The sequence below is a fragment of the Mus musculus genome, chromosome 5, assembly GCF_000001635.26.
Source record: "Mus musculus strain C57BL/6J chromosome 5, GRCm38.p6 C57BL/6J".
Taxonomy (NCBI): domain Eukaryota; kingdom Metazoa; phylum Chordata; class Mammalia; order Rodentia; family Muridae; genus Mus; species Mus musculus.
Genome location: NC_000071.6, coordinates 111,172,126 through 111,199,972, shown reverse-complemented (window position 1 = coordinate 111,199,972; position 27,847 = coordinate 111,172,126). Strand labels below are relative to the sequence as shown.

The following is a 27,847-nucleotide window of genomic DNA, read 5'->3' as shown; positions in this document are numbered from 1 at the left end:
ACTACTAACTGAAGGAATAAAATTAAAATGGTACGATAAAATCCAGTTGCTGCCTGATGCTTTAACTATTTCCCAAGCTCACTGTATTTCTAGCTCATTTCAAAGGTTTGAGGTTGGGTAGATGCCTCCGTGGGTAAGGGCACTTTCTATGCAGGCATGAGGATCGGAGTTCAAATCCCCAGACCCCATGAAAAATGCATTGTGGCTGCACACACCTGTGAGTCCGCCCACACTGCGAGAGGGAGCTATGGTGAATTACTAGAGCTTGCTGGTCACAGGCCTCGCTCCAGGCTCAGCGAGACCCCACCTCAAGGAAGTCAAATGGACAGTTACAGGACACCTGACGTCCTTCTCGGGTCTCTGTGTGTGTTTGTATACACACACCTGAACGTGTATATGCCTATATACTGTCCCCATACCATATAATATACCACACGTATGCAACATATGATATACTACATAGTTGTGATGCACCGCACAATATATTGTATGCACTGCACACACTCAACACAATACAGCATACGTACAAATAAAAAAATTGAAATAAAGAAAAGGTTTGGGCTAGAGAGATGGTTCCAGTATTAAGACAGAGTTCTGTTCTTGAAGAAGCCCCTCATTTCTGCCATGACCTCCGGCTCCAGGGGACCTGACACCTCTGACCTCAGGGACACCTGTACTCACCTGCATATACCCCATGCAGATGTACATACATATATAATCTTAAAACTTAACAAAAATTTAGGAGTCAAGGTCAGCTTCATATACATTCTCTGACCATGGAGCAAGCGGTGGCATTGGAGCCTTTTGTAGTTGGAAGTAGTGTGGGGGCTGTTTACACCAAAGGCAAGGTCAGGGTCCACAGCAGTGTCTGGGAATTGTTGCTGTTACCCAGCATGAGCCTTTTAGGCTCTGGGATCCCCAGCAGGACGGAAGCTGAGCTGGAGAATGAGGTACAGGCCTGAGCTCAGTGAGCAAGAAAGAGGGAAAGGGTGCGTGTGATTGGGTGAGTTAATGCTCAGAGTTTCCCAGCATGCGTGGCTTCCAGAAGTGTGCGATTAGGATTGGTTAACATCTGGCCTTTCCCAGCATGCTTGGGTCCTATCACCTCTGCCCCATTCAGACAGACAGACAGACACTGCCATGGCTTTGCAGTCCTCTGTGAGCACACACTGAAGTTTATTTGCCGCAGGGAAGGCCTGAGGGATGATGCCTTCAACTTGATTAGCTCATGGAGTGGTGGTGAGGAGGCAGGCTGCAGGGCGTGCTCTCTCTTCCTTGGTCCAGCCATTCTCTGCCATCTTAGGACACAACTAGGGAGGCCCTCGTCAGACTTATTCCCTTGATTTTAGACTTCCCAGTCTCCACAACAATGAGCTACACCAACTTGGATGATATATAACTTACATCGTCGGTGGTGTTCTGTGATGGGAACAGCAGGCAAACTATCGTACACACTCATTTGGGACCAAGCATTAGCAGTGCCTGAAGAGGACACCAACAAGCTTAAGGCACACACCACCGAATCAGAATGCATGATGGAGCCAGCAGAGAACTAGAATACTTCATGAGGGCCATGAGCACAATGGTTGACAGGTAGAGGAAAACAGATGCTTCTAAGCCAGTTTTTCTGGCTTCAGGGCAATAAAAGAATAAGGAAGGCTTTTCACTCCACAAGGAAGGATGGTATCTGGGGAGGAAGATATATGTGGTGTGAGGAATGCTAGTGGCTTGGGGAATACTGAATTGGATTTGAGTGAGCGGCAAGAAATAAACTCAGTAGGGCACCTTAGAGGAGGAGGGGTCAGTGCTCATCCTCAGAGAGCTAAAGGGCACTCGGTGAAATGCCAGCTGAATTTAGATGTCTGTCTTTGCTGCACTTGGATGACGTTTGAGAGGTTGTGAGGGCTGCTGAGGGCTGCTGGAGAAATGAAAACGGCAGGTAAAGGACTTCAGCTTTCCTCCCGAGGGCAGTGGGGACCCAGAACAGGGTTCCGAGCACAGATATGATATGATGAGATTGAGCAGCGGGGAGTTCCTACAGAGTTGCCATGGCAACCATGTGGCACATGGTCTGAAAGAGCAGCTGAGGGACAAGTGAGGAGAAGCTCTTGCGACAACGATGATGACGATGATGACAACTACAATGATGACGACGACGACGACGACGACAGACAGACCCAGGCAGGCACCGTTGAGCCTACAACTCTGGAGCACACATTCAAACTGGCTTTGGGAGGGGAACTGCTGATCTAGGCTGGGAGGGAAGGAGGTGGGGATCCTAGGATGGCTTCTTCGATCTCGGGGCTGTGCTGTGGGCAATCTGATACCAGGTTACATAGAGGCTGACCAGTAACTTAATTGGAAGTTAGACCTGGGTTTGAGAACTTGGTGTATGGACACAAAAGCTACAAACACAAGTGGGACCAGCTTCTCTCTTTGCCTTCTTAAACTACTTCAGCCTTGTGTGTGATGGCCGACATGCACAAGCACTGTGTCCATCAACAGACAGACAGAGACAACTGGGTCCAGATACACATTGGGAAACTATGAAGCCCCAGAGAAAGAAGGAATCCAATAATTTGAGACAGCACAGATGAACCTAGAATTGTGGTCAGTACAGTTGCCAGAGCGCAGAAGATGAATGTTACATGCATTGCCGATGTGTAGACATGCTGGACTCACAGAAGCTGAGAGGAGAACGTGAGTCAGAGGCTGGAGGTGGGCAAAGAGGAGGCAGTGGTCAATGCATGACACATTTCATTAGACAGGAGCAAGTTCTAACATTACACTATACACCATGGTAACTTATGTGCTGCATAAGTCAAAACTGTAAGATACTAGATTTTGACCGCTCTTATTGCAACAGTAGGTGAGATAGTACTAATCTTCTACAATATATACACAGCTCAAATATAATTTTCCCAATATAAATGTATATAACTGAAATTTATAAATAAAAGGCTAAATAAAGAAAACAAGAAATGAGAGTATTAGATACAATCAGAAAGAGATAAGATCCTGCACATAAGATATGGCCCAACAAATTTTATGTCAGGACAGCTCAGATGAGAGAAGGTGGTGAGGCAGCTCAGCGGGCAAAGGCTCCCACACCTGGTGACTGCGCTCGCTCAGGCCCTGCTACCCACACAGTGGAAGGAAAGAACAGAATCCCACAAGCTGTCCTCTGACCTCAACATGTGGGCCATGCACACACCTTCCGACCCCCAGGCCCCCACCCAAAACAAAGTCATGCAAAATGACTTAAAAAAGAAACAAAACATTGTTAGGGGCATTGGTATGTTTTGACACAAAGGGCATTGGCAGAGTCACACCATGGCTGAGAATCCTGCAATCTCTCCTCTAACCATAGCTGTCCTCACAGGGCTATGTCAGGAGACCCTTAAAGGAAGTCAAGAAGAATATCTTACTATGCCACCGCCAAATGTCTATGAAAAGTCACAACCTTGATGCTGTTATTTCAATGTTCTCAAAAAGAAAAAAGGAACCGGTCAAGACCAAATTCTTCTAAAGTCACCCCAAACTGTTGGGTCTTGAGGAATGAACCTGAGATCCAAAAACAGAGCCACAAGGCTCTGGAAGAGAGCCCTCCAGTCTCGCCTGAGCTCTGGACAGTTCCATGCCATAAGTCCAGCAGGCAGAGAGCCCAGAACACATTTGCCTTGGCCACTGTTGGCCAAGCCAGGGCTGGCTACAGGGCCCTTGCTGCAGATGCTCGAAGACTGCCAGGTGTGGGAGGTGCAGGTGCCCGGTGAGGGCAACAGGAGCCTGAGCTATCACAACTGAAGAACTCCAGCTCACAGGCTGCTTCCAGGCAGCAGGTGCTCAGAAAGGGCCACCCAGGAGGAGCTGACAGGAAGGGCGGGGCCACCGGCTCACTATAAAGTCTAAGAAACAAAGTTGCACTCAGAAATCAATGCCCTCTGTGGTCCCTCTGGGGCCCCTTTCTCAAGTCCCAGCTGAAGAGTTCTCAATGCTCAGGACAGAGCTGCCTGGTGGGAAATGCCCCCATGGGGGGCTTCTGAGTCACAGCCTCTCCCAGCCTCACATGCTCATAACCATTTGTGTAAAGAAGAGGGAAACCACCAAGCACTAATTAGAAAGACGGAGCTGTTGTGTTTTCCTCCCGATCACCTTATCTTCTTTACTCAGTTCTTGAGGGCTCAGCTATTAAAAGAAATTAAGTAATTCATCAAGCCCATTTCAATTACCTGCTGCTGATAACATCAGATTACAATTAGCATCTACAAATGAACCAAGTGCCAACTGCCAGGCTGAAGCATAAGCTAATTTACTGCTAGGCTCTGCCTGCTGGAGACACCACTCCGGGACCTGGCAGCAGGCGCCTATCCATTATTCCAATGGCAGCTTGTGCAGTGTCCTGCAGGCCCAGAGCACACTCTGACTGGGACGCACACTGCCCCACCCACCTCTGCTGGTGTTACACTGTGTCTGACAGCAAGTTCTGGCACCTTTCAAGCTGCAATGTCTGGACAAGCAGAGGCACAGATCTTGACCCAAAGGAGCAAGAGAATATTATTCGTATTTATCAGGCACTGGTAGAGGTGGGGGGAAGCCTGGTGTGTGTTTTGGGATTGAATCATTCTCCATAAGTCCTCTGGCACACCATCAGAAGACTGTTTTAGTTAGAGATCTCTGTTCCTTATTTCTCCTTTTAACAGGGAAGGGGCAGTCTTGTTCCTTCTCTTTGATGTTGGGGGAAAAATCTGTCTTAGAGCCTGGGAGGTATTAATTCTTTTATATTTACAGTTTTTCTTTCCATCTTCAGGTGAGAACCAGAGGTGTGTGGATAATCTGCCCAGTCTGGTCTCTTCTCATATAACTGGCTCTGCCCAGAGGTTGGTGGTGGCTACGTCACAGTGCAGAGCTGTCTGTGGATTTCCCCTCTGTGAGCTGATTCTGGCTGGCTGGCAGCTTCTCTCTGCTCACACAGCGTTGCAGTGAGGATTGATGAATTCTCTGAAAGGCATGGCCTAGCACAGGACATCCTGAGATGCTTCTCAGGCAGGAGGCATCTGCAGTGGCTTTGCTCCTGGGGAAGGCTTGCTGCCTTGCAGCTGGGCAGAGCAGGGTCATTGCTCCAGGCTGGTCTATAACCTAGCTCACTCATCTTTAGGCTGGTGGGTGTGGCGAGTGCCCCATGGCTGCAGCCTATCCATCGATGCTCCTGTTGGGATGGAAAGTCTGACAGCTGAGCTCTGAGACCCAGACTCTTAACCAATTCTGACTCTTGACCTTAGCAGAGTCACAAAGCCCCTTACTCCTGGGACACTTGTAAGTGACAAAAAGTTCTATGAGACACACTGTGAGTTCACGCTACCAAGCCAAGGGCTTCCAGTGAGGTCTCACAGGCTGTGACAGGAGACATGCTTTGAATATGTCTCTGCATGTCATTCTGAGAATTTCCAGAGAAAAACACTCAGTAGATCTAGATTCATTACTGCCTGTAGACATACCTATAAAGCCGGACCTCGTTCCTCTTGACGAGAATCCAACATACAAATGGAAATGTAAAAAGCATGGAAGAGAATGACTGTTAGCAGCATTTTCCCTACAAAATAATTTGTTATAAGATCCTCCAGAATTTCAAGTTGCACATGTTCTTCGTGGTTATTTTCTTCATCAACTTACTTAGCAGTCTCCGATGCTAAGGTGCAGTGTGTGCATAAGCGGTGTGTCACTAAGGAGCATGGTGTGTGTGTATGTGTGTGTATGACGTGCAGATGGTATGTCACAGTGTGGGAATTCAGAATCTTCCGGTACAGAATGCCAGGATTTCGTTTTCAAATGTCATCTTTAGGAGCTTTGTTTGAGCAACTTTTTGTAGACCCCTGAACAGCACAGAAGACAGACACAGTTTTTGGTCACCGTTGTTGGGTGGGGAACAACGCAAACCTCACACTTGCTAACATGACTCCCTGAAAAGATTATGAACGCCAGGCTGAGGACACTGTCCTTTGAACGAAGGAATGAAAAGGCAGCATGATTTTTCTCTAGTTCTATTCTCAATGCCCTGTTTGTAGGAAGGGCCAAGAGAGGCGTGTGGCCCAGAGCAGCTCTGTACCTGAAGGAAAGCCAGAGGCTCCTGGGGAGAACCCTGCTGACTGTTTTTACTTAGCAGAAGAGAGCAGGACCCACCCTGTACCTGAGGCTTAGCAGGACTTGTGGTGCGAAGCATAAATGAACTAGTTTTAGTGCCCTTTTACCCCCAAATAAGTTACTACCTAGACAAACGATGTCTTTAACTATGAAAGGAGAGTTATTTTCCAGACGGACTACTGGACGGCTGACAGACCTCCAGTCTTGTTGGAGTTTCCTAGTTACACTTTATCCCAGTAAGAGGAGAGGCAGCTCTGCCTGGCTTCCCGGTCAATGAGAACATCTGTGTCAACTGGAACTGGATGGCATTAATCCGGACATCACTCGAGCCACCTAGCCCACAGCATGCCATTGGTTTGATTTCAAAGCGCCTCCGTTAGAACCACCAGGACCCTCCAGGTGACAGACACGTTGTCCTGTAAGTACAGCTATTTGGAGCGAAAAGCCTGAAGAGGTTTTCATCAGCCCTGCTTCACAGGATGAGGTTACTCACACAGCATCCAGGCTGCCTGGCTGCTTACAAGAATCCCAAGGGTCGCCACCGGCTCCTTCAAGTGAGAAGCAGGTGACAGGTATTAGCCCATCTCTCCACCAGCTCTACAGTGTCCCTAACAGACACCACAGCTGTGATGGAAGATCTCAGTGACCCAAGCTCACAGCCCTCAGCTTCCTTGATATAAACATTACACCCATCACATCCTGAAGCTCTCTTCTCTCTGAGCTCCACCTGGTCCCTTCCCCATGGTACCTGACTCAGTCTCCCTGACTGCCCTTCCTTCCCGTCCTCTCCATGTCACCTTGACACCTGTTTGTCCTTCTGTTCACCATTGGTTCTTAAAGTGGGAGAAGTCACTATGGGGGTGGGGCAGAAAACTGAGCTCACAAGAGCTCTGCCCAACCCTTTCCCTCCTCTGGTTTCTATCCAACAGCATCCATGATCTCCAGCTCACCCTGGCAGAGCATCCATGATCTCCAGCTCACCCCAGCAGAGCTTTGTTTCTAGTGTTACTCGCTTGTTCTTAGCCAAATGCACCTAGAGCCTACTCCAAGTAAGGGTCCCATGTATGGACACAGACCACAAAGCAGCTCCTACAGCCCGTGGAGGTGACTGTGTGGCTCCACATGTAACAGTGATTACAATTGAACAGAACAGAACAAGAGACAAGTGTTTCAATAGTTCCAGGGTTCACACAAAGGCAATATCTGACTATAAAGAGAGGCCACAAGCAATGGATGGGATCGGGGGTCGTTCTGATGTAGCAGGTGAACTCCAGACACACACACACACACACACACACACACACACACACCCGGAGAGTAAGGAGAGAGAGAGAGAGAGAGAGAGAGAGAGAGAGAGAGAGAGAGAGAGAGAGAGACTGAGACAGAGACAGCTGGGGGAAGAACACAGAGTCGGGAAAGCAAGGCCATGGTGGGAAACACAGAGATCAGAAGGGCCCATCACAGGTGCGGTGCTCAGGGGCGGCGGGAATAAGGACAGAAGACTGTATGTGACTGACCATTGTGTGGACACAGAACACCGCAGCCAACAAGTGATGCTTGAAAATGAGCCAGTTCCACTGTAGAGGGTGGAGGGGGCATGGATGAAAGAACCCAGCGGCTGGGTTCTTGCAGCACATTGGGCAATCGGGAAGGGGCAAAGGCCGAGAACCTTTTAGAGAATATTCCCTCAGCAGCTTAGACTGACAGTCAGCTGAAGCAGAGGAAGGAGGAAGGAAACTGATATTCGTTTGCTAAGTCAGGACAGTGTGGTAGGCTGGTCAGTGTCCCCCACAATCCTTCCCTAGAGAGTGTGACGGTCACCTTCCATGGCATGGGGAGGTCACTCTGCTCTACTAGGCAGGCCTGACAGGAGCTTAGCTTTCCCTACTGAAGGAAGCTGTGGGTCTGGGGCAGGACAGAGGACAGTGTGGTTTCAGAGTCAGTCAGGCACTGTAGTGGCTACTGCACTTCAGAGGGATGTGGGGGTGGCCAGCAGAAGGAGGGAAAGGCCAAGAAGCCTGGGCCACTACAAGATGGACTTGCCTTGAGCCCAGTGGAACTGATTTCAGGGTCTTAACAGCAACGCAGCTGTGTGAGAACTCACTCAAACTGCTTAAGTACCGGTCACACAGCACTTGGTGACATCAGCCTCTGTGCTGGTGTACAGGGCTACAAGGGGGGCCGTCAGCAGCAGCTCAGCAAAGCCTGAGCGGTCACTGTCGGAAAGCCAGGGTTCATGTTTGATACTGAGCATCCGTGCGGGGTGAGAGGCATGGGTGAGAGGCGTGGGGCATCCCGACTCGGGAAACAGAGGGAAGGTAAGAAAGAAGAGAGTTGAAAGCGGTGTGCAGAAATCAGGAGTCAAGGGTTAGGGGTGATAAACAGAAACAGACAAAGGTCAGAAATGAGACAAGGATCCCCACCTGGAGGGAAGGGAGCCACCGTGACACGGAGATGGAGAGGCTAGGGAGAGAAGCTGAGTGAAGGGAGCCAGGGGTGGGGTGGGGGTGGGGGACAGGACTGTGATGTGACCCCACTCCACACATGGGACAGGGTGCAGCCACTGAGACTTCACCCACAGAGGTCTGTGTCTGTGCATGTGGTAAGCATTCTGAAAGGTTCTACCAGGCCACTAACAGTGGCTAATGCTGGGTGTGGGGCAGATAAGTCACACGAGTGGGCAGTGTCCTTTTTCCTATTTTATTCAATTTTGTGAAAACTTTTTCCACAGAAGTTTACCTCACTTTTGCAACTTAAAAACAAAAACCTTTAATCTGCACAAAGAGCAGTCAAGAAGGATAGACAGCATTCTGCACAGAACAGGGTTGGGGGTCTTCAGTGGCTGCCATGTGAGTCAAATCAGAACCTCAAAGGCTCCCGGCTCTGCCTGAGGAGACTGCTGGTGAGCCCCAGGGAGGGGGAAGGGGAAAAGCCAAATTGTTGAGGTTAAAAATGAGTAGGGACTTCCAGCAGCGGGGCAGCAGCCTTTCCTCTCAGCCCAAGCTGCTTTGGTTACCACACAGGGGTGGAGACAATGGAGGATATAGCCGAATGTACCATGAGTGCTGGAGAGCAGGAGCAAGCCAGCGGGCAGTGCTCCTCCACAGCCTCTGCTTCAGTTCCTGCCTCCGGGTTCCAGCCCAGACTTCCCTGGATGAGGGACCACAGGCCATAAGATGAGATAACCCTTCCCTCCCTAAGTTTCCTTTGGTCATGGTGTTTTGCCTAGCAGGAGAATTCCTAACTGTGACAGTCTCTGAATATCAAAGCTGCAGAGAAAGGCTTCCCCTGACACCCACCAATAGGAAGAGGCCGACTGCAGCCAAGTCAGCTGCCTGGGAGAGCAACGCCATCACACCTGAGTTACCAAGATAGATATGTCAGGAGGCAGCTCTTCTGCAGATCACCCCCACAGTGTGATATATTCCAGTGTTAGTTACTGCATAGAGTGTGCTGATACTAAAAATGATAGGTAATCAACTAACAGCCACGGCTACACTAAAACCAGTGAATTATACACTTTAAACCTCACAGTATGAGGATATCCACCAAACTGAAGAAGAAGGAAACAAAAGCAATCAATAGGGCCTAACCTCAAGACGACTCACATGGATATAGCTGTCAAGGCTTTAAAAGCACACACCAAATCTAGACTCGGCTATGTCAATGGAAAAAATACGCAGCACAAATGAACACCTAAAATCATAGTCCTGAAACCTGAAAGGCTAAAGAAAAACAAAACAAAACAAAAACAAAAAACAAATGAAAATTCTAAACCTAAAAAATACAATATGCATTGTAAAGTTCTCTTCTGCAGGAAACAGTTGGGTCTAGGTCTCTGGGCACAGCTGGGATGCTTGCCCAAGGGAGCATCGTGGCTCTGCGGCCAGTGTGGTTAATCTTGGGGATTTGGGGTCATATGGTATAAACGGAGGTCCCCCATGAACATGGCCAGCCACATCTGTATGAGCAAGGTTCAATAACAAAAGGATATCACGACGGATGACCTTTCTGGCTGCTAACTCTGAGAACTACAGACATTTGCTATTGCTCTGGAGAACTGGTGCTGCCCACAGACCCTGTGGGGAGAAAAACGACAAGTCCCTGCAAACTAAACTATTCTAGGGCTCCTCCACAGGCTAACACAGACACAGACACACACACACACACAGAGAGAGAGAGAGAGAGAGAGAGAGAGAGAGAGAGAGAGAGAGAGAGAGAGAGAGTCTGCCAAGTCCCTACCTGATACCCCTCAGCAAATCATTTAATTATACAGGGAAATAATCTACAGTTAACATCATAAAACATCTGATCTCAAGCCAGCCGTGGTAGCACACGCTTTACACCTTTAATCCCAGCACTTGGGAGGCAGAGGGAGACGGATTTCTAAGTTTGAGGCCAGCCTGGTCTACAGAGTGAGTTCCAGGACAGCCAGGGCTACACAGAGAAACCCTGTCTCGAACCCCCACCACCACCCTCCCCCCCCCCAAAATTCCGCTCTCTTTCCTTGAGTTGCCTTTACTTGTTTTGATATAACGAGTGCACACTGGCTGTGGTAATGTGGGTGACCTCCCAGGACAGGTCTCTAGTGTGCAGTTTCCCTGTGAGCTGATGAGACACAAACTGGTCTCCATGGACACTAACTCTCCTTTGGCTCTTTTTATCACAGGTGATACACCTCTCTTCTAAAGTCTATTATCTGACAGTAACATGCCCACTCCTTTGGTATGTACCTTCCTTTGGTATTTCTGTGGTTCCTATCTATCTATCTATCTATCTATCTATCTATCTATCTATCTATCTATCTATCTTATTTAATGTGTCAGGTGCAAATGACACAGAATTAAGCAATGATTTTTCTTCTGTTTTTATTTTTAAAAATTGTTCTATTTTATACACATGAGTGTTTTGCCTGTATGTGTGTCTGCACACCATGTGTGTGCCTGGTACCCATGAAAGCCAGAAGAGGGTGTCTGGTCCCCTGGAACTGGAGTTTGAGATTGTGAGCCACCACATGGATGCTGGGAAACTGAACCCAAGTCCTCTGCAGGAGCACCCGGTGCTCTTAACTACTGAGCCCTCTCTCTAGCCCTTCTTTGTGGCTGTTTCTTTTAATATTTAATATTACCATTCAGCTGTCGGGTTTTGGGCCACCCTTCTTTGGCCTTGCTTCCTGGTTTGTCTCCTCTGCTTGCTTGCTTGGTAGCTGTATCCCTTTTCAGTGTTTTTCTTGGGAGTTCCTCACAGTTTGGAGTCTACGTTGAGCTAACACTAGAGCGTGCGTTCCCTGTGAGATCCAAGTATACCTGGCAGATGCATCTGCTCCCACCTGCTGTATCCCTTGCTGCAGCTGCCACACTATTACTGTACCTGCGTTATTCTTAAATATGGTATTATATTTTTGTTTTAAACAGCCACCTTAATTACTTAAGAGGAAAACAATGTCTTGTTTATCAATGTATTTACCATTTCTGGTGCTCTCTTTCTCTCCTAAATACCCGAGCCTCCATATGGTATCATTTTCTGTCTGTCCAAAAGACTTTATTCAATATTTCTTACGGTTCTCCGCCAGTGATGAGCTCTTCACAGTGGTACACCTGAAGTACATGGCGTTTGCCTTCATTCCTTTTAATTTGAGTTAGAGACAGGATTTGCTCTGAAGTCCTGGGTGAGCCTTGCCTGCTGGGTACTGGGATTATAGGCACACGTACACAGCTCACCTTCGTTCTGGAGGAATAGTCTCGCTGGGTTGAGGCAGATTTTACTATTTCTTTTAGCACCCCTTTAATCCGAGCACTTGGGAGGCAGAGACAGAGGCAGGAGGATCTCTATGAGTTTGAGGTCAGCCTGGTCTCTGTAATGAGTTCAGGACCAGCCAAGGTTAAAGAGTAAGACCTTGTCTTAACCCCACAACCCTGTTAGTTGTCCCTCCTTTGTTTCTGATAAATACTCGGTGGAAACACCGTTTTATTTCCTCGACTGCTTCTGAGATTTCTCTCCCGCAAGGACGGTTGAAGCAGCTGTATTATAATATGTCCAGATGTGGCTTACTTTAAATTTTCTTTCTTCCAGTTTTTGAATCTGCATCTATCAGATTATTTATCGTGTGTGTCATTTTATCTAAGATTCCATCAAATGTAAGGAATTTTTAGCTATTTTGATATCTTGACCCATTCATTATGCTTTGTATCTAGGAGATCTGGACCACGGTTCTCTTCCTGTTTTTCATCTTCTTTCTTTATTCATAGGTTTGGAAAATTTTGTCAATACACACACACACACACACACACACACACACACATCAAAATTTACCAAGTCAGGGCCAAAGAGACAGACAAGTGGACAAAATGTTTAGGGCACAAGTGTGAGGGCTGGAGTTTGAATCCCCACTGACCATGTGAGCTCTCGTTACCTGCGGCAGCCTGCCAGAGGCATTGGCCCAGTGCTCAGGTGTGGGACCGTGAAAGACAGCCTGTTTTGGTTGAGCGGGGCTTGCTCTGGAGACCCAGTAGGAAACTCTACAAGGGACAGAACAGTGAGCCACATTCCCAGACATAGGCGCCTGACACCACTGAGCCCCCAGCTCCACGGTCCTGTAACTATAGATCACACAGACAATGTCCCAAGCTCCTGGCAGTCTGGCTAGACTCCACCCTCACAGTTAGCTGACAATAGCCAGGTGTGCTCCTCCCCACAGTTATCCTGCTACTGCAAGATAGCCCAGCCCATTATAAAAGGGGCTGCTTGGCCCCTCCTTTCTCTCTTTAGCTCTTACCTTTCTTACTCTCATTTCTAGCTCTCCTTCTCCTCTCCTCCCCCCTTCACCCTTCTCTCTACATGGCCATGGACGACCTCTCCTTTTCTACCTTCTCTCTTTCTCTCTGCCTTTCTACGATAAAGCTCTAAAACCATAGACTCTCTCTGCTCATCAAGGCATGCCGTACTTGAACGATGGAATAGGCTTTCCCCTAAAGAGCTTTGTCTAACCTCCCGCTAGAGGGCCTTCCTGCGCTCCAGTCACGGACCAGACCAGACTGTGTGGGAACCACCCAGTGCCCCCTCTGCCCCTGCCCTCTCCTCCCTTCGGCCCCAGAGCTGACGGAGCTGCCCCCAGGCCCCCACTTTGTTCTCAGTTCTTCTGAGGTGTCCAGCGACTGTCCACTGTCCACCCCCCTCCCCATGAACTGGGGTCAGTGGCTTCACACAGCCAGACACCCACCAGGGGCCGTATGGAGAGCGCTCGGCAGTCCTCCACATCTGCCTGCCCAGAGCACTGGAACTCTGGTGGGACATGGGTTGTCTCCCATTCCCTTTATTCCCCCACGCCCACTGCCCCATGCTTGGGAGACAGAGGCAGGCTAGCTAGAGGAACCAGATCAGATCAGTGAGTTCTGGGTTCAGCCAGAGAGCCTGCCTCTACTTGTAAGACGGCAATGAGAACACCCAATGTCAACCTCTGGATTCTATGCACACCACATACAAGAAAGCGCCAGGTTTCCTGCCATCTCATATGGGCCATTAGGGATTCAGAGACCAATCCAGGCATCCGTCAGACCCCCACCCCCACCCCCGTGTTAGCCGTTCATGAGTAGGACTAGAAACCTGCCAAGCCCCTGGGATCTGTTCTCTGCACATCCGACCTCCTGGCTCTGGGGTGACAGGCTTGCACGACTACACCCATGCTGCTCACCAAGCGCTCACCCACCGAGTCACATCCCCAGCATAGTGCTTTGATTATTGAATTTCTTTTTCTATATAGCGCTAGGAATTAAACGGTGGACCTTGTGCATACTTGACAAATGACTGACCACTAAGCTCTACCTACCCCAAATAGTTTAAAATTAAACAAATGGTCCAAAGAACAATCACAAATGATCTTAAATGTTTTCCAGTTCAGTGAAAGTGGAAACATAATATAGAAATCATGATGTGGACAGAGCACTGTTCACAGGCCATGTAAGACCTTCACGTGACTGCCCTGACAAGAGGGGACATAGCCACAGGTCTAAGTTCTGAGCTTGGGTAGCTAAAGCAAGAAGGACTCAGGTGAGGAGGGAGAAGAATATTATACAAGGTGCAGCAGAAACAAATGGAAGAGCAGATATGCACAGCCAAAGGACTAACTACAGCAGAGTGCGCCTTGTAGACATTGGTAAATTTCCAATCAGAATGATCTAGAAAACCGTCTGCATATGAGGAATGGGTATAGCCTGACTCCGTATGAGTGGTAAAGCGGACACAGCCCCACATAGCCATCCAGTGTTACAAGAATGACAAAGAAGTTACCAAGGACTTTGGATCTTGGATCGAATGACTCAGATGATCTGGAAAACACAACTTCCCAAAGCTAACACAATGTGAAAGGAAAATCTGCCTAGTCAAGACACACAGCCTCCTCCACTAAGGATGGGGCCTCTTCCCTGCTGCACACCTCTCCTTACTCCCTCATGTCATTACTTCCAGGCTTCTGCTCTCAAGCACAGCCATGACCAGCCTGCATGCTATTCTGCCCCCATCCTCTGGCCAGGCACTGATGCTAAACCCCTCAGACCCACCAACCTGCGGCAACCCATCTTTTCTTTCACATCCTCTTCACCACAAACGCCGCTCCATTTTGGGCCAAATTTCAACTCTGGGGATGTTCTGCCTGGGTATAAACTTTGTGAATATGCTTCCCAGGGTGTCCTACCCTCAGGCTTGCCCTCCTAGGAGTTTCATGGCAACACATCAGTATGTGGCCTTTTATGGACTATAAACAGGATATAATAAGTATATATATATATATATATATATATATATATATATATATATACATACGCACACACACACATATATGAATGCATGATGTAGTCTATAAACTAGTGTAAGATATGAAAAGAGGCAGAGCCACAGAGGCAAGTAGACAAGCGCTGATGCCCTGCCTGCACATTGTTTTCGAACTATATTATTAGCTCTTCAAACACACAAAGCTTATGGGAGTGCCGCCATCCTTTAAACAAATTAATTACACAGGACTAATCACACAGTAAGGTGTCAGTAGATACCGATCACTGATAGAATGAACACAGACAGCCAGGAACTTGTTAGTTCGACTCTTGTCAGACTTTTCCAGACACGACGAACCTGGGGCCCACAAGTTGTATACAGCCAATGATAACTAGGAATATAGCCCCAACAAAAATACAGGCCAGGGGTGTGTGTGGCTCAAGGGAACAGTTCTCAGGTGTGGACTCAGTAGATGTCAACGCTGTGTCCTCCTGCAAGCCTAGACTCTTGTTCTGGTCTCAAGGCCCTCATTAGACCCACCTGAGAAGGTGCAGGCCTCTACAGCATACGGCCACAGCATGGGTTTTACAAGGACTGCTGTTAGCAGCAGCTGAGGTGGAGGGGAAGGCAGGGGCATGCTAACATGGCGTTAGTGGAGATGGGGATGCTCCTGTGGCCTCTGAAGCTCACACAGGTACCAGTGTGGCCACCTTCTTACCCCTCCTCCCACCTAATGAACCCCACCTACACTTCCAAGCACAAGTGTATCTCATGTCACAGGCTTCACAAAAGTGCCTAGTTTCCAGTTACTCACGGGCCTCTTGCCAGCCCTCACATTAAAATGTCCTGACAGCATTTGAATTCCAAACCAACTGTTGGCACGTCTTCATTGCAGGTCTTTCACAAAATGATTTTGCATTCATACAAAGACTATCAACATTATTTCTGAATACACGTAATTATGAGGGGAAAGACACACTGTGGACTAATTCACCAACTAAAGTCGTCCCTGTTGTATTTTCTGCAGGCCCTTAAATCTCTCACAGCTTCCTGTCACCCCGAGCTCCTCTCTCTGTTACACAGGTGCTCTACTCTCTGGATGTGCTGTGTGTGTGTGTGTGTATGTCTGTGTGTGTGAGTGTGTCTGTGTGTGTGTATGTGAGCATCTGTGTGTATGTGTGAATGTATGTGTGTGTCTGTGTGTGAATGTGTGTGTGTGTACGCACTGGTGTGTGTGTGTGTGCACACGTGTGTGTGTGTGTGTGTGTGTGTGAGTGTGTCTGTGTGTGTGTATGTGAGCATCTGTGTGTATGTGTGAGTGTATGTGTGTGTCTGTGTGTGAATGTGTGTGTGTGTACGCACTGGTGTGTGTGTGTGTGTGTGTGTGTACGCACTGGTGTGTGTGTGTGTGTGTGTGTGTGTGTGTGTGTGTCTCCCTTCACTGCAGGGTTTTCTTTCTCAGAGCACAGAAGAGACAATGTGCTTTGCAGTAGGCAGATTCAGGGGGTATGGCTGAAGGAAAGATACACAATGAATTCTTTAGAGCAAAAACACACAAACTCCCAAAAAAGACAGTGCCTACTCCAGCCATCTGCAGCCTAGGCTGCTGGCCCAGCGTCACAGCGGCATGCCCTTACCCAAATTGGAGGATGCACGGCCCTCTGCTGCCCGGTCCTTGAGGTCCTCTGCAATGCCCAGCTGCTGCTCGTGGTACTGTTTTGCCCTCTCCAGGTCCTGCATGCACCTGGCTGCATGGCCCAAGCCAGCGTAGGCTCGCATCTCGATGGGCTTCTCCATCAGCTCCTGTGCCAGCTCCAGCACACAGTTGTGGTAGGACATGGCCTTGTCAAAGTTCCTCCGGTAGTGGTAGGCGCTGCCCAGGTTGCTGTAGGCGCGGGCCTCCTCGCGCTTGCTCCCCAGGTCCTTGGCGATCCGCAGGTGCTGTTCGTGGCACTGCACGGCGTTCTCAAAGTCACCCATGGCGATGTACACAGCTCCCATGTTCCCGAGTTCTCGGGCTTCAGAAAGGTCATCTTTGGACTGCTTGGCCAGGAGGACGCACTGCTTGTGACTGGCCAGCGCATTGGGGTAGTCGCCGATGGCGGTGTACACATGACCCAGGCTGCTCAGCGCTGATGATGCTGCCTGGAAAGGAAAGGCAAGGCAGGGAAGTGAGAACACGCCAGAAAAAAACAGCTTTGGCTTGTTTCTGCAGCTAAAACCTCAGAGCTTGTCTGGAACCCTCAATCGAGCTCTGAGAGGTCTTCCTCTCAGGAGGCCACAGAGCCGCACAGAACTGATAGAAAGCACATCCCACAGCGAACTGCAAATGAAAGACAATGGCTTCCTAAGCAGGGGCTGCTGAAGTCGACCCCACAGAAACAGGCAGTGCTTCCTGTAGCTTTCAACTGAAATCCCTAACATTCACTGTTACTGCAGCCCTGTTAGTACCCCTAGCCCCTGCGACTGAGGAGGAATGATCAGCATGGGGTGCTGGAGGACCCCTGTGGCCCTGTGCCCAGAGCACCCGGTGCTCGCTCGCTCGAGAACCCACATGCAAGACGCTCTGTGCCTCTGCATGTCACTCTCCCAAAGCCAATGGCAGGCACTGAGGGGGTTACTTCCCACCATGACTTATAATCCCGGGAGCCAGGACCCTCCACTGTCCTATCCTACTCCCTCAGGTGACTTGTGGCTTAGACCTGGATCATAATCAGAGGAGGAATCCAGTCAACACCCCGGAACGGCAGCCCTGCTTGGCTGGCCCATGCCTCTCCTGCTCATGGGACTCCAGCTTTCCTTTACCTTCCGGAGTCTCTGAGCAACGGCCTCTCAGGACAGGGAAGGACTACCTGCCACGACCCCACACACTGCCCACCAGCCATCTATGTCAAATCTTCAAGGTCTTAATGGGACCAGCGGTGTAGCTCGGCAGTAGAACACTCGCTTAGCAGGTGCAAGGCCTCAAGTTCAATCCCACCACAGGGGGAAAAAAAAACCAGACTGAAATCAGAGGTTTTAGTTGAAAACGACTCTGTGCTAGTATAGTACACAGGCACAGAGCAGATGGAAAACCAGAGCATCAAAGGAGAGGCTATGGGCTTCCCACCTCCTACTGGGTGCGTGCAGCCAGACTTGAGCGTTGGTCTCTAAGACGTTTTTGCAGATATATAAAAGGAAGGTAATACTAGGCCTTCTCTTCCCTTTATTCTCAAGCTTAGAAGCATGCATGCTTCCCTCCTCTGCTTCATTACGTGCCTGCCTGCAGCCAATTGACATGTGGCCCCCTCTCTTCATGTTGCTTCCACCTCTGGAACATGAAGGAGTGATCCTGGTCACGGGGCCTCTGGCTAAAGGGCGGCCGTGCTGCAGTGCCACCCCTATAGAGGAGGGGCCTTCCTTTATCAGATGTGTTCTGTCTTTTATTAATATTTCAGAGACATGAGTGATGTGTTTCCCTGTTTTCTTTGCTTTCTGAGGTAGCAGTCAGTTCCTGCTAACAGGGGCTGGGACCATTTTCTTACAGTGCTTGTGAGTGGTGTGTTTGCAAAGTGAACTATTTTAAGTTGCCTTTCTCAACACATGTGTTCCAACAAAGGAGTGTGAGCAGATGCAATTTCAGGTGTAGCAGTTGGACCCTGGCCGAGGCAGCAGTGAGGTCACAAGGCAACGTGCCACTGAGACAGTGTTGGCCTCTGGGGGGGGGGAGAGGACAGGGGGGGTGCCATGCCAGCTACTGTACCACAGCTTTCTGCAGCTCCAACTGCACCAACACTCACCCATGTAATCTTTTCTTCATTTGCTGTAGGTCCTGGCCTCAGCTTCTTTTGTCTCCCTTTTCTGTCCCTTCCTCTGCGCAGGCTTCCTTTCTATCTGAACCCCACGCTCGAGGCCACTGCTTAGACCCTCACCTGCTATGGCCTGCTGTCCTTGTGGTAGGATGCACAGGCCCCTCCCTGGGAAGCCAGGCAGCACAGGACCAGACACACTGAGCTCAGCTATTCTAGTACTCTACCTCTGGGACTCGTAGCCACTGAATATCTCTGAGCCTTGGTTTCCAGACAGACATTTCTACCTTCCACAGCGACAAGCCGGGAGCTGAGTGTTTTCAAATGTAGCCCCAAGCCCCTGTCAAATGTGTAATCCATAAATAATTCACTAGCTAGCTTCGAAGAATAGATCTGGTTGGAGGCAATGAGCCCTTGAACACTGCACAGACAGATTTATAAGGCTCAGGCAGGCACAGCACCCCAGGTGCCACTGTGCTTGGAAACTTCTGGTTTATGGCAACTCCAAATGAGGGCCCAGAGATGTGCGCTTCTGCTTCTTCGTTTCTGTAAATGCTAGGAAGACGCAGGAGCTGCTTCACTGCAGCTCTCTGGGCACGAGGAGAGGGACAGCCAGGCGCTCCCTCCAGGCTGTGGGGAAGGAGAATGGAATATCAGCCCTTCCCTGCCGGTCTCCCCTTAGTGTGCAGAGCTGCCAGGCAGTACTGCTCGTGGTGATGTCCTACCAGCGCACATCTAGGTAGCACTATGTGATGTTCAGCGCATGCTTCATGGCTCAGCACTGGGCAAAACAAAACACAGACAAACAAACAAAAAATCGAACAAGGCTAAGCACCAGAGTCATTTAACTTCATCTCGTCTTCTGGATTTATAAAATGGTGCTAATAACAACACTGTACACACTTGGAAGGGCTGGGCTGGGATCCAACAGGCTCATGCCCGATCGTGCCAGAGTAAATAATGCAGTGCTCTGTGAACTCACAGCCAAGGTGTGTGGGCACTGATGACCCCAAGCCACTTGGGGCCGGGCTGTTACCAGGCAGCCACTAGGAGCAGCCGCCGTGAACGTCAGTAATCGCAGCCGAACATCTATATTCCTATCAGTTTCGCAGGAAATAAAATCTAGTGTTTTACAGTCCCCGGGCAAATAACATGTGATGGTATTTATCAGCCAAGTGTGTTTGAAATTAATCACTTGTCTTTGTTTCTACTCCTGAAGAATAAGGGTAAATCTGAGACAGTTTCAGGTTATTAAGGGGGGTACGAGGGCCCCCTGCCGCCTGGGAACGCCAGGCCCACTGCACACAGGCACTGTGTCTGTACTGAGGTTTGTGCTGCCTTTGTATATTGACCTCTCTGCAGTTTCTGTGCCAGAAAAGCAGCAGCTGCTTCCCACAGAGGGCACATCTGGGAACATCTGTATTTGAATACTAAAATGCAGCCAGAAAGCATCACTAGCAAACTATCTGGCAGAGGAAGACAATGGCTTTCTCTTTCGATGTGATATAAATGAGTTGTGTTTTTGCCAAAGCACCGCTCCGAGCTACAGGCTCTGGCACTGGGGCCAGCCACCCCGTCACCCTGACAAGCTTCATGAGGCTCAAGCTAGAGCTAGAAATTTATTCACACATCAACCCATTTTCAAGGGTTTTGAGTTTGAGAACTAAAATAAGGTTTAAGCTATCCAAATTAGAACCACACTGGTGACATGAACACTAAACACTGTCCTGACAATGCACACATTTCCTCCTGTCCTTACAGTGTGCATTTTTCATAGTGGTTATAGTTTGCACGGTTACCTAAGGAATATTTGGTGTGCTTACCAATTGATTAATTGCATGTACTTGGGGAGATGGGGATTGTATTTGCAGTTAGTCGCAGAAATATTGATTCTCCCTTTTACTACCTAAGCCCACGTGGGTGAGGTATTCCCTGCGGTTCAGTGCTCATAAACCTGGGGCCTCAGTTAGGTACCAAAGCCCAGGGAAGGAACACAGACACATGGACAGGCTCTGGGATAGGACATAGGGCAGACTGTGAGGCTACAATGCATGCAATCACAGTACACAGAACTCCAGGTACCCCCTCCCCTTGTGAGACATGTATATTAATACTTTGTAAGGCTTGGAAAGCCCAGGTCAGGGTTTGGCTGGTGCTTAAACTTGTAGGTTTTAGTTTCTTTTTATCTCCAACATACTTAGCACATAATTTCAGAGATGTGCTAAGAGGGCCAGGTGACATATCACAAAACCCTGCCACCACAGCTACCAAGACAGCAGAAGCAGCTAAATCCTGACAGGCAGCACCTTTTCCCTCACAAACAGCAGGCAGCACCGTACCCAGATTACCACTCTGCAAATGTCTGCCTGAACAGCTGCCCTTGTTTTAGGGATGGCTACGTCACTTGTCCTGTGGCTGTGACTAAAGAACACCTGACACGCGGAGCTGAAGGGAGGATTAGTTTTGCCTTAAGGTTTGAGGCGATGTGGGTTTGAGGAGAACACCACGGTGAGGGCACAGTGCATCTGGAGTCAAGAAGCAGAGAGCGAGCAGGAAGTGGAGTGAGGCCCGCCCCAGTGACCCGCTTCCTCCAGTCAGGCTCCATTTCCTCAGGCTTTACAGCCTCCCAAATCACAGCCCCGTGGTTCCAGCCCTCGGGTGGCCGGCACACGAGAATTGATTGCTTGAGTTCACAAGGCCTTACCTCCAAACCAAAATAACACAGCCAAAGACTTTCAAACAGTTAATGTTGAAACGGTGGCGTTTGTGAGGCCATGTGAGGCTGAGTTTGTCTGTAAAGCCACAAGACAAAAGGTGAAACCAGAGATATACGCATCGGTGAAAGAGGCCAGCCTGAGACGGCTCCTTTCCGCTTGCGTCATTCAGGACCAGGCAAGCTTCAGAGTGAAGAAGTTCCTGGGGACAGTGAGTGGTGGCATAACGGGGGTTTTAGGGCACTGACACTGTTCTGTGTGATACAATAGCGGATATGTGACATTTACATTTACAACACAGAGTGAGCCCTACTGTAAATGTCAACTTCAGCTAACAATACATCAACGCCGGCTCATCATTTATGAGATATATACCTTACAGAAGATGTCAATGAAGGGGAAGTAGGAGGTGACAGTGTGCAAACCCTATTTCCTCAGTTTTCTGCTCTAAAATAAGGCAGTTGATAGATAGATAGATAGATAGATAGATAGATAGATAGATAGAACTTCCCCCCTTGGGGGTGGGTGGGTAGTTACAGGAAACAGAAACAGCTCAAACAGAGGCAGGTTGGGCGAGTCTATACCTAGGGTGGACAATACAAGGCTTTTCCACACACAGCTTCATCTGATGATCATCATGTCAAACCTGACACGTGACGAGACAAATCTGTGTGCACAGAGGTGTGACATCCTAAAAGTACTAACAATACCGCTGGGCAGGGACACACGCGGCAATTCCAGTCCTGGTATCCATGGCTCAAGCTCTGCACGGAGAGCCCGGCACACGGCAGGAGGGAGAGCCACAGGCTAAGGAGAGCAATGCTAACTAACATGGCACCCGTGTTAGTACTGACCGAGGGCAGTCCTTGGGACGTCTCTCCCCAGCCCGTGTGAAGCTGACTGGAGGTGGCTGTGTACCTGCCTCGGCTAACGCACACGATTGTCTCCTGGAAAACGGAGACAATGTGAGAGCAGGACATATCACCACATCCTTTCTTCTGTTGCTACAACTGTTCCATCTGAACTGATCCGCAAGTAGGAAGCATGACAGCGTGTACGAGACCCCTGGCTCATCTGTAGTGGACACAGAGTGGGCACACGAAAGGAAGCTCTGCTTTAAGCCTCTGAGATACTGGGATTGCTTATTACCCCATGGCCCGCCAATCCTGACTAATACTCGGGTATAAACGAGTAACGTTACTCTCCAGGAGACATCCCGGGGAGAGTCAGCTATGAAAACTCTATCGGCCCAGTTCCGTGCCGGTGACATACACTTCTGCATTGGAACTTTAGTCCTTTTTATAGGAAAACCACATTTGAGAAGAACCGGGCACCTAAATCAGCATTAGCTAATCTCTACAAGCTTGTATGAATCTAGAGGCAAAGGTCAACCGGGCTTCTCCGAGCCATGGGTTTACTTCGGGAGAATCAATAGAAGCCAAGGCACGAGAAGCCTGCAGACTGAACCGCGTTCTCCTGGGCTGTGTCTTAAATGGTATGTACGTCTAATTTATGAAACATTAAGACTTGAGCACCTGAGGTGATAATGTGATTCTTATGGGGGGGGGGTCGATGATGGTCGAGGCCTCCTAGGGTGTCACTCAGTGCTTAAAGACTGTCACCTTCTCCATCAGTGCCCATGAACCCACCCAATGACTGACTATTCCATGGCAAAACCTGTACAGAATTCAGCACCTCTACCAGGCAGCTGGTGTGGCCTTATTCTAAAGAAAGCATCAAGCTAGCAGTACCACACTTCCCTCTCTCGTGCCACTGGGAAGCTGATGGTCAGACCGCAGGCTTCCCTTTTAATAGCCAGACAGAATATAGAAACGTGTGTCCACCACCCTGGCTTCGGCCAGCGAGCTGACCTGAGCCTCACATCAAGCGTAGTGGCTCCCTCTCACACCCTGCTCTGGCTTCTACGCATACTTCCTGGAGGAGAGGAGACAGAGCAAACAGCCTCAGAGACAGGAAGCTAGGCTGGGCCACATAGACGGAGGTGTGTGAGACCAACAGCCATTTTCATGCCGCCCGCGGCCCATGGCTGGTGTCAGGTTTATTCACAGTCGGTCAAATCAGACCGTCCCAAACTCCAAACCTCAGCTTGGAGGAATATCACCCAATTATTGTATAAACAGTATGCAGATCTGACTGCCTTGCTAGCACAAGAGTTGGTTTGAGTCTATGCTCTGAGCTCACAGGGTCATTAGTAATAGTTACTGCCTCTCCATGGTAACCCGGCAGCCAGAGGACTTTCATAAAAATTATTTTTATCCAAATTATATTAGGGTTGAAAGAATAATATAATGTCACAAAGATCTATTACCTAGGCGTAAGAGCTTCTATCACAGGCGATGAATTATTTATAATGGCCAGCATTCTACGGCAATGTTTTCAAACGAAGGATTTGTAAATGTCCTTTGCAGATGCAAATGAACAGATTAATAAGGAAACAAGCTTTCTGATGTGAGAAGCCTGGATGACAGATTAGCTATTAAGAGCAATTTATAGGTCATAAGATACGAAAGCTGGCAAGAAACACTGCCACCGTCGGCTCTAGGAACAGTAAAACTGCATCTGGTTTCCCAGGGGTTTCCTGTTAGACATTTTAATTACACCAGAAAACTGCCAGGATTTATAATGATTTCATCTTTAGAAAACTTGATGCCCTGTGTAAACTTGATGTAACACATCATTTGGGCCACGGCTCAGAGCCGACAACTTCTGAAACAGCAGAGAGGACCTGACTTCTGGTGTCACCTCCGAGTTCCGCTCCCTCTTTCTCACTGTAGCTGCCTCTGCAGCCAGGCTACGCTAGGAGGGACTGCACAACTTGTGGTGGCCGTCAAGGCTGACACCCAGAGCTGCAGCGGCTGCTAGGGACTAGAGTGAGATGGGGTAGACACCAGATAGCCCGGTCTCGGAGGAGCTTCCCATGACAAAGTTCGCTGGAGCGTGATGTTTTCAGTCTCATGCCATGGCTGCCAGACACCCTGCTCTTCAGTGGCTATAAAACGCTGTTTGGTAAGGGTTAGGATGTAATGGATCGCCCTCCAAAGGCAGTATTTACACTGTGTCATAAAACCTGGCTTTGGCGGGGTAAGATAGATGGAGGAATGTGGAGGAAGACAGATGGAAAACACACATGTACACTAGTGTCCCGGAAAGGGACAGCTTGTGTGCAGATGCTGGGATATGACAGGAGACCTGTAAATAGGGTGGAAAAGGACCCTCAAGGACCCAGAGAGGTGTTCTGGAATTAAACAACCGAGAACTTCTGCTTCCATCTGTGAAGGACCATTACCACGCCCTCCCACTAGAGGGGCCGGGTTGTAACAGTTGTAGAGCCCCCTATTAAACGAACGGTTTCTGGATGCTCAGGAGCAAAGTCGGACCACCTCATCTCTCTGAGTGCTCACTTACTATAGCAGACTCACCCTCTGTCCCTAGGGGGAATGATGATTCCAACCCACGTGCCGGAGCAAGAGACTAGAGGGTTTTAGAGCCGGAAGAGGTTTTATTTATACGTCATCCACTCTACTGGTTTCAGGTGTCACCTGAACACAGTAGTCGAAAGAACGTGGGATCTGAATGATTGAAGGTCTAGCTATTGTACTATACTCGCTTTGTAGATCAGGCTGGCCTTGAATTTGGAGATCTGCCTGCCTCCTGAGTGCTGAGATTAAAGGTGTATGTCTCCACTGCCTGGCAAATTTAAATATTTTTTAAAAATAATGTTAACAAGTGAGGTCTGAAATGTTAATATTTAAAACACATTGTTTCATTCTCTAAAATACTCAGTGCTATTCAGTGACAGAGTTAAACCTTAACAACTTTAATTGAACTTTTTATACAACTGCTAATTCTGCCAGCTGAGGGATCTAGGGTGGGCATGGAACAGTGTGTTTCCTGGGTCCCAGTCTCACCCTGACAGGACACACATTCCCCTGCAAAGCTCCCTCTGTCTGTTTCCTTACATAAAAACTAGGAAATGGCGCCCACTTCGTGGGACAATGATAACCTCACATTTAAAGGGCTTGGGATTGTGCCAGGCTCAGAGGGTGTGTTCAGTCTCGTGAACTGTTGTGATACGTAATGAACACCAACAAAACAGAGTAAATTAACTAATTTTAATGTCATGTGCTTATATTAGTCTAATCTGCTTTGCACATTTAAAGAGCAAATGTACCAGATCAGCACTGTCCTGCCCTCTTTCTTATGCCAACTGAAACATCTGAAAACCGTCATTTCCTCGGTGTGACAATTGTCATTATTTCTCTGGCACATGAGATACTTGGCATACAAACACATAAATATTCATTTTTTGGAAATCTCTAAAGAAATAAGATACTGTACATAGGTCTGAAAGTTGAGCACAGACATGTCAGTAAAGATTAATTAAGATTTTAATTTAGACTCTAATCTTGTTTTATTTTAGCTTATCATAAAGTATGTAGAATGGCATTAAACAGGTTATATTGTTAGATACATTTTTTTTTCCTTTTGTCTGTTTGTTTTGGGTTTTGAGAAAGGGTTTCTCTGTGTAGCCCTGGCTGTCCCCGAACTCACTTTGTAGACCAGGCTGACTTCAAACTCAGAGATTCACCTGCCTCTGCTGCCCTAGCACAAGGATTAAAGGTGTGAGCCACCACTGCCTGACTGGATAATTTTTCTAACCACAAGTTTAATCAAATTATTCATCATGTTACTTTAAAACTTTTTTTTTTTTTTTTTTTTTTTTTTTTTTTTTTTGGGTGGTATGCTTGTTTTTTGAGTGCTACCTTTCCGAGGAAATGTACCTCTCTGAGGCAGGGCCTCTCTCTGAAGCCCTGGCTGGCCTAAAAACGACTAGTATTTTTAACTTTACACAGTAAGAAATGAGACATGCCAAGGAACCTCTCACGAGACACAGTGGAACACAGCATTTGTGCTGGGGTGGTCTTGGCCATCTCTGTCACTCAGTCTTGCAGGATGACTGACACAACAGCAGTCGCTCAACAAACATCCAGGATGCACCGGGATCTGCATCCTCCAGGGTGAGAATGCCATGGCCCATGGGTAGACACAGCTGCCCTGCTTGTCCTTGCTGCCCCGCTGCCTGCTGCCCTCACCCAGTCCGAGGGACTCCTACTAGATCTTTGAGATCCTTGCCCTTTAGCCTTTGTTTCATGCACGTGAGCATGGGGTGATCAGACAGAGCTCGCCGTTACCACTGCGGCACTGCTAGTGTTAAGGTAGTGATGGACACTATTCCTTTTCTTAATAACTGTACCGGTGCCCAAGCAGCAGAGCCAGGACTGTGAAAGCATTGGTTTCTGGGTCTGGTGTGTACCGCTCACCAAGGGCTCTGCGACTATGCTTCATAAGTCAGAGTTGCCACCAAGGACAGGAACTTTTCAATGTGCAGCTGCACATTTTCAATGTGGGGGAAGTGGGTGCAGCTAAACAAAGTCAGTGAGCTTACTTAGCGACTGAGGCCTATCTCGACTCAGACTGTAAACCCTGAAAAGAGCACACTAGTCCACAGGGTATCCCACAAGGTAGAAATGTTTACCCCTAGAGATGGCTCAGCGGTTAAGAGCACTGACTGCTCTTCCAAAGGACCTGAGTTCAATTCCCAGCAACCACATGGGAATTGTCTGTAATTCCAGTTCCAGAGGATCTGACAGCCTCACACAGGTAGAAACGTTTACACCCACTTTTTCCAAATTAAAAAAAAAAAAAGCATCAATTAACTGGCCCAAAGTGAAATAAAAATAAAATAAAAGAGGAAGAAGAGGAGGAGGAGGAGGAGGAGGAGGAGAAGGAGGAGGCAGAAGCAATAGCAGCCAAAGGCAGGGGTGTGAGTGAAGCCACTGTCCGCAGTGAAGCACCTGCAGCCACTCAGCAGGCAGGTGCTCCTACTTTTCAGCAAGAGAATGACTCACCAAACTGTATCACAAAGTGGACACAGACTTGGAATTTTATTAAGCTGGAGAAAAACACACCACTTGCAGGAGTCCTCCTGAACGTCTTCTGGGCAACTTAAAATTCTTAATCCCTCTGCCTGGTTATAAAAATTAAGTTTGGAAGTGTTCAGGTCAGCCAGCCAGCCCACAGGCATCACATTATTAGTGTAGTGCTCTCTGCAGTGTTAGCTATGTTTGTGGGATATATCCTAGCCCCTGATGTATCTGACAGCCCACAGAAAGCTGCCCCAGTCACTGCAATTACAGCTGCAGTTGTAAGTAACTCAATGGAGGGACGTCCAACCAGCACACCAGGCTATGAATCCAAGGGTGCTTAAATGCACCTTGGCAAGTGTGAGCTCTTGGGGCCCCACACAAAGGAGGAACTGGGTCAACTCCCACAATGGCAGGGCCATTTCCACTCAATGTACCACAGTATTAGACAGGCACTGTGAGAAATCAGTTTTATGGAAGCCTTGGGGGTCTCTTT

At 48.6% G+C, this 27,847-nt stretch overlaps 1 protein-coding gene across 6 annotated transcripts in view; it reads right to left on the bottom strand.

Annotated features, from left to right (window-relative positions):
- Window positions 1-27,847, bottom strand: part of Ttc28 (tetratricopeptide repeat domain 28) — a 409,996-nt gene that overhangs the window by 89,808 nt on the left and 292,341 nt on the right. For all 6 annotated transcript variants that reach the window (XM_030254333.1, XM_030254334.1, XM_030254335.1 and 3 more), the window contains one exon: window positions 16,542-17,049. In XM_030254333.1, coding sequence (XP_030110193.1) covers window positions 16,542-17,049 — 508 coding nt within the window. The remainder of the gene's footprint in view (window positions 1-16,541; window positions 17,050-27,847) is intronic.